Here is an 18,561-nt window from a genome sequence, read left to right as displayed (position 1 = left end):
ATCTCAGAGTATAAGAAATGTGTGTCTGAAAGTATCTGCATGCTAGTTTGTGGTAAAAAACTGAAAAGGCAACTAGTAACTCCTGCAAAGCACCTGTTCTTCACTCTGCACACCTGAAACACCACAAAGGGTTAAAGCTTCAGGACAACAAAACCCTTCAAAACAAGAGCTTTTCTTAAAAAACACCCCAGTTGTTACCTGCAGACAGAACAGCTACAAAACCAACTCTTGCTCACATAACCTCATCTCATTATCCTCTACCCCAGACACAGAACAGTGAAGACCAAGGCTCTAAACAACAAAGCCCAGAAGTTGGCAACCCATGCTCAGGGCTGCCTGGTGCTGTGCCTATCTCCATATCTAGAAAGGTTCAATGCCCTCATTCCGGGAGGCCAAGAAAAACTAAATATAGTAGCAGGCTACCAGCAAACACCCAACCTGGCACAGCTTCCAGCTACCTGCAAAATCCATCCCTCTCTCCACAGGCCACTCCGATAGCTGCGATCCTTTCCCTTCTTTGGGGACAACGTGCTGTAAGGAGGCACTTTCAGGTTTTACTTACATGGATAATTGCACAACCAAACAAAGGGATGGAGGTAATGCAATAACAGCACTGATACCTCTCACTCAGGGGGATCATCTGACCCTTTCAGATTGGGGATTTTTATTAAGCCTGACATCCGCTCACAAATAGGAGGGAGCATCCTCCCCTCACGTGTCAGGAGCCAAGTCCTCATACAGCAACTGCCTCTAAGAGCAGAGACACCATCCAAGAGCATCTGTTTTATTTCAACCTCTGCCCTTAAAGGAGGACCCAGAAAGGAAAAATAACCCAAACCCTTTATGCTGCAGACTGGCTTTGTTGGTGTGTACGAGGTTTTCAATCAGAAAAAGCCTGAGGGAGAGCTGCTCACCTCTTGGCTTCTGAATGGCATCACGGATGTTGTGTTTCAAGCTGCAGCCCTAAAGACAGACCCCAATTTTGACCAGGCTTTGAGATTTAGCTTAAAGGCATGCATGCTCCCTACACAAAAAAATGAGGTCAAAGAAGCTTCTTTTGAAAAAAATAAATAGAGCAATAAAGCATTCTTTCAGATTGGCTTCACAGGGGATAAATCACTGAACAAATACAGCCATCTTATCTTGTTGGCAAATGGCACATTACAGCACCCAGCTTCACGGGAAATGCGCTGCTTGGTTGGAGAGCAAACTGATTTCTCATTGTCTTGGAAAATGCTGCTCTTTACTTTTTACAAGACTCGTTTGTTTTTAAAAAAACCACATGATCCCTAAGCAATGCCAAGCCTGCTTTGCCTCCTGATGCCTCAGGACTTCCTAGCAACCTCACAGCAGAAACAAGATCCATCTCCTGTGACCACGAGGACAGCTTGTTTAAAATGGCATCCCAACAATATCCTGGCTGCCCTCCTGGCATTCCCCATGTGGATGGGATGCAGCAACCACAGGATTCCACGAACAATGGAGTGAAGCAGGTGAGGCACGCAGGGCTCTCACAGTACATGGAGGTAAAGCTTTCCCCAAACCTTCCATTTTTAGTCTCTTTGTCCCTTCTAAAATCAAACACAGACACTAAGGACACCCAGTGAGGAACAAGAGCTCATGGGTGGTTACAGAACCACCCCTGGCTGTGGCATCCAGCAACAGCAATGCCTGTTCAGCATTTTGGCACTGATTTATGACAAGTGTACTTGCCTTTCCATTAGCCACAGCTCTCTCAGTTGACCCCTGGGCTCGGAGAGGCAGCCTCGACATTAAACTCCCATCGGCTTTCAGTCCCGCTGACCTCATCCCCAAAGCTCGCTGCCATGTTTTACATCAGCCAGGGCCGAGGCATTCCATTAATGCTCCCCTGGCTCAGGAAACATCTGCTCTGTTTACCCTGCTAGCAGCACAGAGACCACTTAAAGCATCACCTCTGCTCCCCCGGCCCACGGCGGGAGGAGCGGCCGCGCACGGGGCGGGCCCTGGAGCTCCCGACCCCGGCACTCCAACCTGGCCATTCCTTACCCAGCAGGGCAGAGGGCACTCACACCATCAGGGCACAGCCACGGGAGAGGTGCTGGGCAGCAGCAAAGAAGGTGGATTCCTCCAGGGCAGAAGTGCAAGTCTGAGAGGGGAATTCGTGCTGACCCTAGCTGAAGATGAACAGGCTGACTGGAAATAAGGATGGGTGAAAGAATGTCAGGAAATTATTAATTTTTTAAAATCCAAATGGTTTTACAGACTGAAGTAGAGACTCAATGGATATGGATGGTTAATGGTCCATCTCAATCAAATGTGCACCTCCAGGGCCAGCCTCACATCCCCCCAGCTCCACGACCAGGGCAGGAGTCCCTGCAGGGTGGTTTGTCCCACAGCATCAGGGAGGGACAGTCTATCTTCCTGAAGGCAAAGCACAGTTCATCCAAAACAATCCCCCCAAAAGCACTGCAGGAACCACCACAAACATACAGCTTAGCTCTCCACCTGGGAGAGCCCAAGAGCTCTGAAATACCTGTTCAGGCAGGGGGTGCTTATCTATCACTACTACGTGCTGGAGGCTTAGGTCAAGTCTCCACCAGATCAAGGGGGATGTTATTACATATTTTCCAAGGATTTCTGACAGCCAAGACCTCCAAAAGGCAAACCCCAAACACTTGCTGCTGCTGTTGTTCCAGTGTTAGGCGTGCATTAAATTAACCCCTGATGTCCTCTGCTGCTGCTAGAAGCATCCTTTACTATTAACCACCCAGTCAAGGCTATAGCTGCTAACAAGCCCATTAGGACACAAAAATGTACAGCAGCCTTGGAATATCCAACAGCAACTGCCACAACAGAGGCCTAGCACACAACATACAGGGCATTCAGCAAGGGACATCAGCCTTTGTTATAATGAAGTCAAGAACAGGCTTTTCCCATCACTGATTATCTCAACAGTCCATGAATCTGCTGCATTTTAGATTTTTGTCTTGCCCTTGGACAGAGCTTGGACTATGAACTCACACAAAAAGACCTGACACTCACAGAGGGCTTAGACCACTATTCCAACACCCCTATAAACAAGCAACAAAGCCCCAAACCACCTTTTAAAAATTTTTAAATTTTGAAACTGCACACTAATGAAGGCTGGTTTGACTGGGGCTGTGCCATCCAATTCTGTTGACTTAACCTCACCAATCCTGAATGAGATGACAGGTATTGGGGAGGGAAAAGAATAAAAACTGTATTTGCTCATGATCTGCAATACATAATGGAAGAGTAACACAATCTGCACAAACACTCCCTGTTTTTCAGCTCAGCCTCAGTGTCTAAAGTATCAGCTTTGCCAATTCTACCACAAAGCTGAAACACTGACTTTAGGATTTTTACTAGTCCCCTTTCAACCAAAAAGATGAAAATTCAGTCTAAAGGGAAGAAGCTGGCACTGAATGAGAGAAATCAAATTGTCCCTTTCCGGTTCCTTAATTCACATGTTAGGGGACAACCACAGCTGGGAATTTCAATCTCTGGAGCAATTAAAGAAAATTAAATTCAGGGAATGAGGCCTTATGCACTCAAAGCTTCATTAACCCTCTTGCCTTTTAATTAAATACGTGCACATGAAATTTCGGACAGAGTACTTGCCTCACTGACAATGCTCAATTTTAGTGGCAAATCACTACTTGCCTTTTTTTAAAAAAAAAGAGTACACTGGGATTGTAAACTCTAGACCTCTCCAGCTTCACAATGGTTTTATTAAATACAGTAGAAATTACTGCCTATCACCAGCTCCCACTTCATGGGAATGTCTGCTCTCCCTCAAATGCACCAGCAAAGCTCTGCTCTGGGCTTGCTTCAAGATAACAGAGCCCCACCAACACCACGGATAAAACATGAGCCAGGATTTAAGAGCCCTACACTTATTACCATCAGTAAGAGAAATAAAGTTGGCGAGCTACAGCAGGATGGGTTTTACAGCCCACGGAGCAGAGATTAGAGCAGGCAGCCTCTCTTTTAAATACTGCTCATCCTTACAAAGGGCTCAGGCGGGCGCCAAAGGCGGAGTGTGACGAGGACAGTTTAACGGATAATCTTTGAAAGGGGATATTGTCAAGTCTGCCCAGCCTAAATATCGAGCTGGCTTTGTGTGACTTTGTGTGAGTTACCATCTGACTTGAGAGGGAGTCACGCTGCTCCTGCGCTGGCCTCCCGCCTCCCTGGGAATGTCAATGAAGCAGATTCGGGCTCAGGGAGATGCCTGGCAGGGACTGAGCCCCAAGTGCTTTGATGCTGCCCCACATCCATCCAGAACAGGGCCCCCACCTGATGCACGGGCAGGCAGTCACGTTCTGGGACATGCAGCACGGAGAGGGAAGACACACATGGTCCCTTTGCTGTCTCCAAGAGACTTCTGGGGAATCTGCCACCTCGAGCCAGACATCTCACCCAGAGATGTGCTCTCATCACTAGCAACCAAAGTTGTGCCTCTGGGAGGGATCAGCCTTCAATTTGTCCATTTTCTTTGTAAGCATGTTTTTGGGAGAGGGACTTGTCATTTGCCAGCACACTCTGATCACTGCTGGGTTTGTAGTTTACTGCTGACCAATGCATTTTAGCTGTTGTGACTATTCAAAGATGATGGTGTGTGTTTAGAGATGACCTTCTCTGACTGTCACCTACCATAAGAGTCGACACATTTTACACTCAGTGACACTCCCAACTTCACAAGTGCCCCCCTCTCAAGGGGAAAGCTAACACAACAGACAACTGTTCACACCAGGCCTCCAAGGGATGCCAGATTCCCCAGAGGATGCTTTGCCCAATTGAGTGAAGAGGCAAAGCTCCATTAACCAGAAGCAAGCAATTCCTCATGCCCAATATTCACAGGTTAATTGCTGCATCCCTAAAATAATGTTCTGGTTTAATAGCAGCTGTATTCTGTCACATGGAGCAGAGTGAGCTGTTTGCTGCTGTGGGATGCCCTTGGTGCTACCAAGGACAATCTGAACGCACTGAGCATGACAGGCTCTCCCTGAATGCAAAAATAAATGCAGCCACTTTGCTTCCCCAGCCTTTGACACCAACAGGGGAAGGGGCTTCCTGCTACAGCAACGAGGCACATGTGAATTTTGTGATGCCTGAAGTGCTGCCAGGCAGAACACAACCCATCACTCCAATTCTCTGCTGCTGGAAACTACAGGTCCATTAACCCTTCTCTGTGCATGAGATGCTTCTCCCAACTGCACACAGCAAATAAGCAAAGAGGATGTGCATGGTAAGTGTGCCCAGGTGTGCTCCAGGGTGAAGGAGGCATTTCCAATGCAAACCTGCACATACAAACAGTTCTGCTCTCCGGTTCTGATGCTATTATTTTATGATGACAACATTTCCTGACCCAGTTTCTATCTTGCTCCCCATTCCTCTGGTACAAGTAGTAATTAGTAATGTCAGTGTTCTGGCTGAGTTGCTACAGTCCATTAATAATGCAAGAGTAGTAACAGAGAAAGAGCAGAAGAAAAGAGGCTTGAAGGTTAAAAGCAATAAGAGAATGCATTTTGGGGGACATTGGAAGGGGACAGGAGAAGAGGAGGAGAATTGCTGGCCTACTGAGATTATAAACCATACACTTCAAAACACATCATTCCTTTCAGATGGAAGTGGTGGGTGAGTCAGTCATGGCTAATTAGAGGATAATATGCAAATAGGAATGACACACAGAGGTGATTTTTACTAAATCAGAAGTAAACTTGTGTTTCACCTTCCCTTTGCCCCTCCAAACCTGCTGCCTCACCACTCAGTGCTCCCAATTCCCCGTTACTCATGTTTCAGGGGTCAGTGGTAACCTGGCTCCCACACATGACACACACTGAAATTTCCTCTCTGCAGAGAATTTCTGTTGAGACCAGCCTGTACCTGCCCATCTACAGCCAAACCTTTAATGCCACTAATCCATCTGCTCTGGCCACACCTTAACCCCAGGCTCTGCTGGAGCTGTTTATGACATGTCCTGTGAACCTAAAATAGAGCTGGGTTTGAACAGGTAACCCAGCATTTCCCCAGGCTTCCAAGGCTTGGGAATCTCCTCTGACTGACAGCAGCTCCCTTGAGAGCAACAGCTTCACCCCTCCCCAAGGCACACAATCCTGCCCATGACACTGAATAAAGCTGCTGGAACTGCATCCTCACTGCATCACCTGGGAACTTGGCTTTTTTACCTTTTATGTTCTCCTTTTCCTGCTAAGCTCAGCACAGAACCAAGGCAATAAAGGAGCCTGGAGGTTTGGTGATGATTCCTTGGCTGTTCCTATTGCTGAATGAGAACTCACATGAAGAGTGGAAGGGCTGAAGTGTCTCTGCATGCCAGGAAGGTGGCTGGTTTGGGGCTGACTCTACTCCAACACTGAAAAGCAGGGATCTTCTACAGGAAGATTTGTAAGACAATTGAACTCATTCTGAAAGGTCTTCTCTCCTGTTTGGCATTTACAGCTTCTTACATGGTACCAGGCCTCTTGTGAGTGATGATGTACAAAGCAACACATGTGCTCTTCTTTCCATTACCTGAAATCACACACGTCACTCCCTCTTGAAATATAGATTTCAATAAATCAAGTTAATCAATGTTATAATTTAACTACAGCAAGCTCATTCTGACACTTAAGAGAGCTACTCCAAAGTCCTCCAGCACAAAGGGCTTGGATGACTACCCAGAAAGCATAAAAACCCAGCATTGGGATTAACTCATAGAAGAATGGCAAAGGAAGGAAAAAAAAAAAAAAGGAAAGATCAGCTTCAGAACTGCATGGTGGTTTGGGCCTTTCAAGTATCACTTCCTCTGTGGAAAGGAAGTGAGAGAAGCTGGAGGTTCTCAGATACAAACAGCTTCCCCTCCACAACAATGAGAGAAAAGGATGGGTGTTTTTAAAAAGAAAAAAAAAAAGGAAAAAAGAAAAAAGGAAAGCAGGCCAGCCCTGAACACACTGTGACCAAATTAGGAAACAAACTCCACTGACAGCCTCCAGAATGGCCATCATCTGCAGCAGCCTTGTGTTAGCTCAGGAAGTCTGATGACTGTGTCATCTGCTGAAATCTGTTTATGTGCAAACAGAAAGGGGAAGCAAAACCCCTCCCCACACTCCCTGTACCAGGTTAGGCCACCCCAAGGAGTCATCAGTGCCCTGACTCAATGCTATTCCAAACCTCTGCTGCTGACTCACCCCCTTCAAAGATAACTGTGTCCTGGAAGCACTAAGGTACAGCAAAATTAGGTGTATGGGGGTTTTTTAGTGCATTTTTTAAGTGGTTAGCTGTGGCAGATGAAGCTGAGGTTAGAGATCAGTGATTACTACGACAGGAATGTGAGGGGGAGGAAAGAGAAGGAAGATAGAGCTTCTTGAGTAAGGTCAGAACAATGTTTTTAATTTGCCTTGGGAACAGCCTTTTTCCATCCCTCCAACATCCATTTCCACTGCAGCAGCAAAATGATACCCCTGCTCCAACACTCTGCTAATTCACCAGGCAGGGTTTTAACCTTAAACTGCTGTGAAAGAACCTGCACAGAGCCCACAGCAGTCCCAGAACACTCGGTGGCACTGCTACCCTGCTGTGGGGACACACAAGTGACTGAGCAAAGTTGCTTCACTGTTTAAAAAAATCAAACAAATGAAGGAATCTGAGCACTTTGGTCCATACAGAGATTCAGGGTTTCTCCCTGTTGTTAGGGTGACTATGTTACATTACTCCCACACTTGTCTGCATGAGACAGAAGAAAGCCCTCTTGTCCCTTTCATTTTCAAAGGGATTGAGAAGGAAATGGCAAAGCTGCCAGCTCATCTCAGCCTGCAGCAAGTCTCAGCCTCAGCACAACTCAGCTTTCAGGGTCCCTCCAGCCCCAGGACTTTGGCTACGAGTCCACTTCACCAATTCTCCACATTCAAGGCAGCCAGCAGTCTTTCAGAACCCACTCAGGGTGCTCTTATCCAATTCCTCATGGAATCCATCACCTATCTCCAAAGACAGTCACCAGAAATCAGAACTGACCACCACAGGTGTGCTGCTTCTCTCAGTGTTCCCTTTGCCTAAATAGCTGTAGGCTCCCTGTGCCCAGGGACAAAAGGATAAACAAGATGCTGGAGCTTAAATTTCCATCTCCACATGAAGCTGTACTCAGTTTATTACTTCTGTACCTTTCCCCAGCAAAGGGCAAAGCTATGAATGGAAGGCAGCACTGCTACCTCGTATGGGCCTGACACAGAGGCACTCACTGGTCAGTGAACAGCCTTTTCAGTGGGTTTTTCACTGACTGGATATTGCTGCACAAGGCAGAAAGCAAGCTATTTTTACAAGGAGTAAGCTTGTTGCTCAAAATTGCACTGACTTACACAGTCCATTTTTAAAGGGACTAGTCTGAGTTCCTGCTTTCAGCAGTTTTTTTTTTTCCCTGCAAGAGACAGATACCCCATTTAATCTGACCTCTTTCCTCAGGTCCATTTCCAGGCTGGGCCTCACCCTCTCCTCCTGTCAGACTCATTTATCAAGTGAAGCATTTCCACATACCACTGCATAAATAGACTTGACCTTGTTAAAGCAGCAGCAGCACCTGAGCTCCCACTGATGGAGTCTCTCCACCCCACCACAGCAATTAACCCAGCCCATTCCTACCCTCTTTCCAGGTGGGGTATTCTGAAAGCTTCTACAGCCCTTTCCTGTGTGTCTCAAAGGGTGACAAGTTGGCAAGCAGTGATTAGGGGCTGATCATTGTGCCTCCTTCTCCGGAAAGGGGAATTTAGGACCAACTCACTGCTTACAACTCAATTCTTGCAACTGCTCCTGCCCATTCCAAGCACACAGCAAAAATCAAGGTGTAAGACAGTACCCCCAGCATGTGGCCTTCCCTCATTCCCCTTTCAGTTTCCTCCCAGGATAAGCAGCTTGCCCAGCATAAATCAGGGGGTGAGAAGATCTCCTAACCCTCTGCACTCCCCAGGCAACTCTGACCCTCCCCAGCTCGATGGCACAGCCCACGTGGTTCAGCGCACGTGCCCGTCCTCCACAGGACTGTACTTTTAAGGTTTGCTCTACCACAAACTCTCTTCTGTTATCTATCTCCCTTTAGGACCTGGCAATAAAACCTACTGGGGTGTTATCTGCTGCCTACAATCACCTCAACCCCACCTTGGACCTTGGTCCCTCCCTCGGGCCCATCCCAGTGCGGAGATAGGGAAGGAGGCTCCGATAGCATCGCGCTCGCCCTGCCTGCGGCTTGGCCCCGGCCCCACGGCTGCAGCCGAGCCTCAATGTCCTTTTATGGAAGAAAAATGAAAATCGCCTGCCCAGCCATGGAGTGCCTGAGCCGGGCTGAGCCGAGCTGACAGACGGAAACTCGCCATTTGTTGTGGTTTTGGCACTGAGAGCACCCAGAGAGTTCCCATGCACGCTGCGAGTTTAAAAAGGGCGCAGCGGAGAGCTCCAGAGCAGGAGGTGTCAGGGATGCAGAGCCATGAAGAGATGGCTTAGAGGATTCTGCTGACATGGACACGTGGGAGACAGGTCTCCAGATCCAAGCAGACAGAGGCATGAGTGCTCCATTCCCAAGCCCTATCCCTGGAAGTGTTCAAGGCCAAGACAGAGCCCCAGGCAACCTGGTCTAGTGGAAAATGTCCCTGCCCATGGTGGGGGGGTGAAAATGAATGGTCTTTAAGGGTTCTTTCAACCCAAACCATTCTGTAACAAGGTCATCCTCACCACACTTCCTTCTCTTCCTTATCCCAGCAAATTTTCCTAAAAGACACAGGAGGATGGGAATTGAAACAGGAGCTGGGACTTGAGGTCATTTCCACCAAGAAGAAATTAGTGAGGGTCTGCCACACCAAATGCCACCTTCAGCTCTGCTCTGTACTAAAGCTGTGGGGCTAAGCTCCAAGTAACAATCAAATCCAAAGAAAGGCTCAAGGAAAAACATACGGATAATAGCAATAAGAATGTCTGAACAGAGAATGAGATGGGGCCACGGGACTTTCAAAATGTTTGTGCTGCTGTCAGGAAGCTGAATAAGACAGCAGACTCCAACAGCTGGGAAAACATGTTGCAAAACAAGGAGAATTAAGTAATTCTCCATATGTATATCCTACTCTGAGGCATTCTGGACAAGCTCAATTTCTCCAACCAGGACAATCTTTTTTTCCATGTTGCACATGCACCCTGCCAGCTACAAATCCTGATACAGTTTAAGCTTAAATCTACAGTACATCTGGAGTCGGGCAGGGCAGCTCTGGGCAGCATGGCCCAGCCTTTAGCACAGAAGTAATGGGCCCTGTGGTATGTGTTGGATGACATCCTTGGACAGCTGTGTCATCCTGAACACATCCCCTGCTGCTGGGTGCTGGATTACACAAACAGTTCCCCCTGCACTCCATAAAACACTCCTAAGCAGTGTTACCCACCTCTGAACCACAAGCAGCTGCATGTGCCTTGCTGTACCAGGTACAGAGATCACAGGTGTCACAGGATCCCCCTCACCTCCTTCTACAACTCAGCTCTTGTTGATCAAGCAGTAATTTATTTCAGCAAGACCCCTCCTCTCCGAGCCTCGCGAACCGCACAGCGCGACTCACGCTCATTATGGGTGCTGCTGGTGCCCTGCTAAGAGTGGCTGTGTTCAGGCACAGCTCAGTGCAAGTTTAGACCTGCCCCACTTCCAGCAGAAAATGCAGGCTAAAAGCAGCTGGGTGCATCTGTTCCTAGCCAGCACCTCCAAATCAATCCCGAGACATGGAAAAGCTTAATAAGGCGTGCCCTAAAACACAAAGTCTCAGTGCTGCTAATTAAAACAACATGAGGATTGCTGGTGGCCAGAGAGCCTAAGCTGAAGATGAAAGAGCAGAAATTTTATCCATCTGAGATAGGCACATCAGTGCTCAAGGCAGTCCCCAAACCCACTGTGGATGCACAGGAATGGCAGCTGCCCAGACAAGGACAATGCCATCCCCACACCATGCAGCCACATGCCATCATCTCTTACACCCAGCCAGCACTGACCCAGACAACTGGGTACCATAAAGCAATAAAAATTCCATGCTGTGAAAAGGAGTTTTAAGCAAAACTCTTGGAAATGCAAGTCCCTGCAATGTGGCCTGGCTATGAAAGGAGTGCTGGGGGTTTCAAGCTCTCTGCTGCTCCGTGCATGCATTATTTCCATGGCAACGGCAGCTTTCAGCTCCCCATCTCTTGCTGGCTGAAAGCCCTGCAGTGCTTTGTGCTGAGACTGCAAAGAAGGGAAACCATCTCCCTCTCCCACAACACGGCGCCAGGGCCGGCAGCAGCAGCAGCTGGGAACAAAAGCCTTGTCTCCAACATTGTGGGGTCTTGGGAGGAGGGAGGCTGAGCACAGAGGATGGACTTCCTTTCCTGTGGAAAACAGCACTTCCCCCACCATGCAGAAGTGCACCCTCACCTCCCAGTGCTGCACAACTCAACCAGCAACATGTGCCTTCCCTTGTTTTACTACAGTTGCCAGTTTTGGGTTGCTCTGTAGTGCTGGGAGGAGGAATGTCCATCCTTAGAGATGAGAAATTTGAGCACTCCTCAAGGATGGAGCAAGATGGACGCCTGGAAAACCCTCCTGCCACCAGGAAACCTGGCTCCATGTGCAGTCAGCAGCCTATTACAGAGCAAAACCTCAATACTCAGCCAAATCTGAGTGAAATCTGCCTCTGCCCCAGCTCAGACTGCACATACACAGAATTCATTGAAGGGTGGCTTGGAGATAAGTGGTCTTTTTCCTTGGCTAACTAAGCTCTTCCTCCACCCTGCTGTTTGTCATGTTAAGATTCAAGCCCTGGCCACCTAACCAGGAACCAAACTTGATGCCACACAGCTGGAGCCACAGTGGCCCTGGCAGATGGTGCCAGCTCATCTGCATGCTCCCTGTGCAGCCAGGCACTCACAGAGGCAGGGCAGCTCTGCCTGTTACTCAAGTTACCATCAGCCACATTTTGGCCCCTGCAAGGTGCAAATGACTGGAACTACAGCTGAGATGCACAGGCAGTGACCTGGGTATGTGTAGAGCTCTTACTGTTGAGCCCAGCACACAGACACAGAGCCAAAGTGAAGGCTTGCAGCTGGTTCACATCACTTGCTTTACAGCACATCCATAGCTGGCCCAAATATGAATGAACCTCCCTGCAAGGTTTAATGGAGACCCCGAGGGTATCAACACAAACTCCCAAAGCCAGATGAAGGATCCAGGTGATGGAGCACAGGGATACAACAGGTCCACCATCTGGTCCTCCTCTCCCCACCCTCAGAGCACTCTGAGATTTTGGGAGAGACACATTTTGACCTTCCCCTTTCCACACTTCCCCTTGCTTTAGGTTCAGCTATGTGAGAGCAGTCCTTCCAACCAGAGAGGGACTCCTTCCAGGATCAGTCATCACCACCAGCAAGCCTGCCAGAGGCACTGCTAGCAAAGCCAGTGCATCCTCTCCAAGCTCTGTGGAGTTCCCTAGATTAGCCCTTTCCTCCCTTAGGGCAACCATTTCCTGCAAGCAAGAGCATTAACTGAAATCCTTCATTCTGGAGAGAGAGGAGATAGCAGGAATATGAAGAACCACTGCAGCTGATGCTGAGACACCACATCCTGCTATCCAAATTCCTCACCCTCGACTTCAAATCCTGAAGTCATTAAAGACTTCTAAGAAGAGCACAAAGCTACTCAGCAGATTTTCAGCTAATGAATCAACACAAGCTGTCCAGGAAACCAGAAATCCAGCCCACTGGAATGCTGTAACCCCAGGGAGGGGGGGGAACAGGCAGCACACTAGGAAGGAAATGAAACAGTGAAGCAGTAGGAAAGGAACATTTCAGCACTAATCCCTCTTACACGATCACTCTGCTGCATTACACATTTTAGGGAAAAAGCAACTTCAATTCATTTTGCCCATTGAAGGGTTCATGTTTTTCAAGCCCAAATTCTGTTTTTTAGTGCTGACACATGTACATTTTGAAAACAGCTCGGCTTTTGCAAAAACAGTTAGAAAAAAACTGAGATTTAAACGTGAATCAACATTGCCACCTAGTGCCTAGCAAACCTCCTTGCCCCAACACCAGGACATTCCTTTTCCCATTGTGAAGGGTAGATGTTAACAAAACCTATCTGGAGATCTAAAATGGAATTGAGCATATTTCATACACAGCTTTCTCCCCCAAAGTAAGTTCGATTTTCACACCAGAGTTCAGTGCTGGCAACTTCAACTTCTCCAGGCAACAGAATTTAACTATTAGGCTTTTTTAGCCAACATCTTCCCAGAAAAGACAGGACACCTCCTCCAGCAACAGTGCCCTGAAATTCACCTGTCCAGGCACCCAATTTTATAGAAGATCAGTAGGATCCAGCAAACACTCTGCTGCCCCTATGCAGTCACATGAGATACTGCTACTAGGAAGGGTGAGTTGTCCTCCCAGCTCTCCTGCCCAACACTCCAGAAGAGACCAAATGTGAAGTAAGCCCCAATTACCTTTCTGCAGCGGGGATTGGGGCAGCTGAACCGCTTCACATCGCTGTCCAGCAGAGCTGGGAAGTTACAGAAGGGACACCTGTAGCCCAAAACAAGATGCCATTAATGCAGAGTGCCAAACATAGCTTTGCTGAAAGCTGATTTAGTCAAATAGCTGCATGGAAGTTGCTAAGGCTGCCAACCCAATGCCTGTTGCCAGGATGTGCTGACTATTGCCTTTTTGCTCATATTTCTTCAATCACTTCCCCGTTTGCAATCAAAATATTATATGCTCAGCACTGCTTTTGACCATGTAATTTAGTGGATCAGCACAGAGCTGGCAAGCAAGTCTTGGGGGAGACAAGTCTATTGAATTTTAATCTGCTCCTAGTCAAAGGCAGAATAAAAACAGACCTGGGAAGGCAGAAGACTGAATTTATAATCCAGTTCTTTAAAAGCTACCTATCTCAGAGTCAGCACAAAAGTAGAGTTCCAGGGAACAATTTTGCACAGCAGTAAGTGCAGCATTCTCTGTGGGACACCCACCTGACGAGCTCATCTGCACAGGCAGCAGCCACCTCCTCCTCGGCCTTGCGCTCGTAGTATTTGCAGAGGATGGTCTCTGGAAGCACCTTCTCCAGCTCACTGGTGGGGAAGGAACACGTGCAGCTGCCTTCCATGCAGCTCAGCTCTGACTGGGGTTGGAAAGAGGGCTCAGGTTCAGTATGACATTAGCAAAGAGCAACTCAGCATCCAGAACATTTCCAGGGAAATCACAGAGCCTTGCTCAGACAGAGCAAGGGTTGAAGTCAGCAGGTCTCAGAATGACTTGGGTTTTGGGACTTTAAAAGTCATCCAGTTCTAAATCCCTGTCATGGGCAGGGACAGCTTCCACTATCCCAGCTTGCTCCAAGCCCTGTCCAGCTTGGCCTTGGACACTTCCAGGGATGGGGCATCTGCAACTTCTCAGGGTAACCTGTGCCAGTGCCCCATAACAAACATTTTTTCCCAATATCTCATCTAAATCCACCTGACTGCCAGAGAATGGGTTCACTAGAGAAAGAACAAGCCTAATTAAACAAATCAGGCCTCAAACAAGCACTGGGCAGGAAGATGCTGTTGCCAGCTAGGATCACAATTCACTCCAAGTTCACTGTGACCATGTATCAGCCCATTATTATTGTTCAGTCTCTGCTGAGCACCAGCACTCACACATTACATTCTTTTCAATAAAGTCATATAAAATATAGCTGCCAGTTTATACATTTACATGAAATGGATCCCAAAGTACAACAGCATCCCACAGTTTGAGCATCATATCCTGAGGCAAAGGAGCAGACACACTTCAGAGCAGGTTAATGACTTGTTTATAACTCAGCTAAGTACCAGGATAATTGCTGGATAAATCAGAGACTAAGGAGGTTAGTACCATAGAGGAATCAACCCCCCAATTAAGTTGGGATCACAGTGATATTATGAAGGACAAACACTCTTAGGTAGAAGGAGACAGGCCAAGTCAGAGATAATTGTTCTCTGTGCAGATACCACTGGTTTATTTAGCAGAAAATAAAATCCAAACAAGTTATTGTTTTACTATATAAAGTTTTCCTAACAATCAAATTGCTAAGCATAGAGCTAAAAAAAAAAAAAAAAAAAAAGGAGGTTAGTAACCCTGAAATCCCGTGCAAAGATCACATTGTGAAGTTGTTGGCTTCACTTGATGGCAAGACTGACTTGGATTTCAGGACACCATTCCATTCAATTATTTCCTTGGAAGTGCAGTTACATCTGTTTTAAGTAACAACACTACACAAACAGCAATGTCATCTCCCAACAGCAATTACTTCTCCCTTGTCCAGTTGTGAAATCCTTACCTTCCCAGAGCCAAAAACTGCCTCCTGAGCATATTTAATTAGGCACTCCTTGCAGAACAAGTGACCATCTGCACACTGAGTCAACTCTTCGAAGGCAAACTCCCCGTAGCAGCAGCGGCACTCGATCATCTGCCCGTCCTGCAGCCACCAGAGGAACAGCATCAAAACATCAACAGCTATAGCAACACACACACAACTGCAAGGCAGAAAAAACTGCCAGCATTAATGCTAAAAAACAGCTGCAGATATACACCATTCCATTAGATACCCTGTTTGGTGGTCCAAATTCCCTCAGTGCAATCAGAAACGCAGTTTTAAGTCACTTTGCCTCTACATGTCCTGCTTGACAGGTTCCAAAAAGCTACAGAACATGCAGTGATTAATAATTCTTAGCTCACAGGCAGAGCAGCATTTTGGATTTGGGAAGCTGCAGTCACAGGGAAGCAGCTTGAGTGTGCCACCACTCTCATGGGGAAAACCAAGATTCAGATCTGTTACCCTCCAAAGGAACATTTACCATCTGCCTGGGCACACCCTGTCTTGGCCTCTTAACTGTGGGGGCGGAGAAGTTTGCCACTGCTAAAAAGTATAAGTATAGCCCACTTTTCCAAAGTTTGAAAAGGAAATGAACATTGAAACCAAAATGTAATGTACAGCTGCTGAACTGTTCTCTACATTTTCTCTGAAGCAGAAGAGATGATTTTCAGGTTTTTAAAGAATTCTTTCTGCAAACAAGGAAGGCCTTCTCACTGGCCAAGCTCCAACAACAGTGGATCTGTTTGAAACAGCCATAATGGCAAGAATGAGAGCAAACCTGATGCTATTCTGTTGCAATGTTTGTTCTGAGCAATGAAGATACAAGCTGAATTACTACAGATCATTACATGCATCAATACTGTCTTGCTGGCCTCAGCTCCTGTCTACCTTTCCTAAAAGCCAGCCAACAAACATTACCCAGGTTTTGCCAGCTCAGCAAAAGCAGCACAGTGAAATACAGCTCCAGAAAAGCTCCATTCCAGAGCTAAAAGTCTCTGTGAAGGAGGAAGTGCAAAACAGTGTCTGTGCACAAGCTGAATTCAACTTAGAACATTATAGACACTGACCTTCTGATACTGCTCCTCGTTCATCTGCAGAGCCAGGAGGAAGTCTGCATGCTGCAAGAGACATGTGCATCTGTATTTACAGAATAGATAAAGCAATTTTCCAAACTCTCCACTCATTTACATTATCTCAGGACTCACAAACCACCATAAAAGGCTCGCTGTCTGCTCGTAACATCACTCAGCCCATCCCTCCAATCCATTAAGCTATTTATGATTCAGCTAAAACAGATGGGAGAAGCAAAGGCAGCAAGAACAAAGAACCAAATTCTGTCTTGTGGGGTTCAGGTTTCCATGGGCAGAGATGATCTCACCCAATGGGCCCCTCCAGAGAACATGAGCTTTTTGTTTCAAAGGAGACCTTATCCATCTGCCTAAGAGACAAGGATCTTTAAGGAGCTACTTTAGAAAGGACTGTGGGTGCCGAGCTGTGAGCTCACTCTTTCCTCAGCCTAGGAGAGGAAGACAACACAGCAGTGGGTGTTGCAGGTTCTGCTTCAAAACACCCAGATCTCAGCACAGGACAAACCCTTGTGGAGCCACAGGACTGCCAGCCTGGGGAGGGCACAGTGAGTGGACACACCGCCTTGGGCCTGGCCATTCCTCACCACCAACACTGAGCTGCAACTGCAAGCCCTAAAGCAGCAAAGAAGCCTGCTAACAATTAGAGGAAAGAGTTAATTGGTAGAGTTTTTGCCACTTCATAGCAAACTCCCCCCTCCAGAATGGTGTTTGCACAAGCAGCAGCTGCATATTTAAGTTAATATGAAATTCTGTGCTTGGCTTCTTTCCTTTATAATGGAGTTTCTTGGAAAGAGATATGTGTAACAGGTAAGGAAGGGGAAAACATAGTTATTCAATACTTGGTTCAGTGTTTGAGTTGCTGTAAGAGACAGATTTTTCATGTTTAGGGCCAAAACTTCAACAGTTGTTGAAGATTTGCACATGATCAAAGCAGCTCCTCTCACTCACCTCTGCCATCTCTTTGACTTTCTGTTCATAGAACTCCTGCTCCAGCAGCACTGGGGGGAGAAGGGACAGCCTGTCATAGGTCCTCCAGTGCCTTCTCTTGTTCTCCAGGAAGAACATGCGCTTCTCAATTTTCACATCCCCTGAAGCAGAGTGAAATAAAAAGGGATAAAGCAGCCAGAACAAAGCTTCAATCCTTCTTCCTGCATACACCACCAGCTGCAGACTTTCAGCAGCTCACACAGCACTTTACCAAGCAGAGGTGCTAATGAGGAGCATCTCCAAAACAGATACCACTGACAGTAACTCAGCTCTCTTGGGACCACATCCCCTTTCAAGAGCTGCTTTCAGCTGCAAGCCAGTTCTGCTTACAATAATGATGCAGAGAGCACAATACACACAGCTTGGCATTTACCTTGCTCAAATTTGAAGTCTATATAGGAATATTGATTCATTTCTTTCCTCCTTTTTCGTTTCCCACTGGTTTCGGGAGACAGCTCCTGCCACTTTTTGATAGCATCTGAAAAGGCCTAGAAAACAACATACAGCCTTAAATCCTGTGCCTGGAAGAAAGCAGGAGCACTTAATTCAAGCTGAAGCACAGTACAAACATGGGCATAGGACTGATCCAAAACTAGAAAGCCAAACACTCCAAAGAGAGGCAAATATACATCTTTCCTCTGCTCACCTTGTTGCTTTATGTACTCAAAGTAATTATTCCATAAAAACAAAGCAGGTGAATGATACTTCATAACAGCTCAGCTGTTAATACCAAAGTGGGCACCAGCTGTATTAAACAGAGCTGGTTTGGCTTCTTTTTTTGTTGCTGGGTTTGGCTTCTTGTTTAAAAAGGTGAGGTTCAAATACTGAGTGCTCAATCAAATCAAGAGAACAGACAACAAGTTTTGTTTTAGTTAAGTCCTGGAACAGTAGAGAAACGAGCTCAAGCAAAGGCATATCAGAGGAGCAGATCTAAGTCAAAAACTTGAACCCACACTGACATTCAGTTTGCTGATACTTCAAACAAGTGTCTTTGCATCTCCATGACAGTGAAACTCTTTTATAAGCAATACAGGACTCATGCCACAGGTCATAATAAGACAAAACAAGATAGTGATACTCAGGCTGCTCCTTAATTCCATGCAGCCA

General features: G+C 46.9%; 1 protein-coding gene across 3 annotated transcripts in view; it reads right to left on the bottom strand.

Annotated features, from left to right (window-relative positions):
* RNF216 (ring finger protein 216) overlaps positions 1 to 18,561 on the bottom strand; it is a 76,558-nt gene that overhangs the window by 33,707 nt on the left and 24,290 nt on the right. For all 3 annotated transcript variants that reach the window (XM_054643900.2, XM_077186869.1, XM_077186870.1), the window contains 6 exons: positions 17,828 to 17,942; positions 17,416 to 17,555; positions 16,447 to 16,497; positions 15,344 to 15,481; positions 14,016 to 14,164; positions 13,491 to 13,569 (listed from right to left, as the gene is read on the bottom strand). In XM_054643900.2, coding sequence (XP_054499875.2) covers positions 13,491 to 13,569; positions 14,016 to 14,164; positions 15,344 to 15,481; positions 16,447 to 16,497; positions 17,416 to 17,555; positions 17,828 to 17,942 — 672 coding nt within the window. The remainder of the gene's footprint in view (positions 1 to 13,490; positions 13,570 to 14,015; positions 14,165 to 15,343; positions 15,482 to 16,446; positions 16,498 to 17,415; positions 17,556 to 17,827; positions 17,943 to 18,561) is intronic.

This window comes from Agelaius phoeniceus, chromosome 16 (genome assembly GCF_051311805.1).
Source record: "Agelaius phoeniceus isolate bAgePho1 chromosome 16, bAgePho1.hap1, whole genome shotgun sequence".
NCBI classification, from domain to species: domain Eukaryota; kingdom Metazoa; phylum Chordata; class Aves; order Passeriformes; family Icteridae; genus Agelaius; species Agelaius phoeniceus.
The sequence above is the reverse complement of the archived record's forward strand: the minus strand, read 5'-3'. Positions and strand labels throughout refer to the sequence as shown.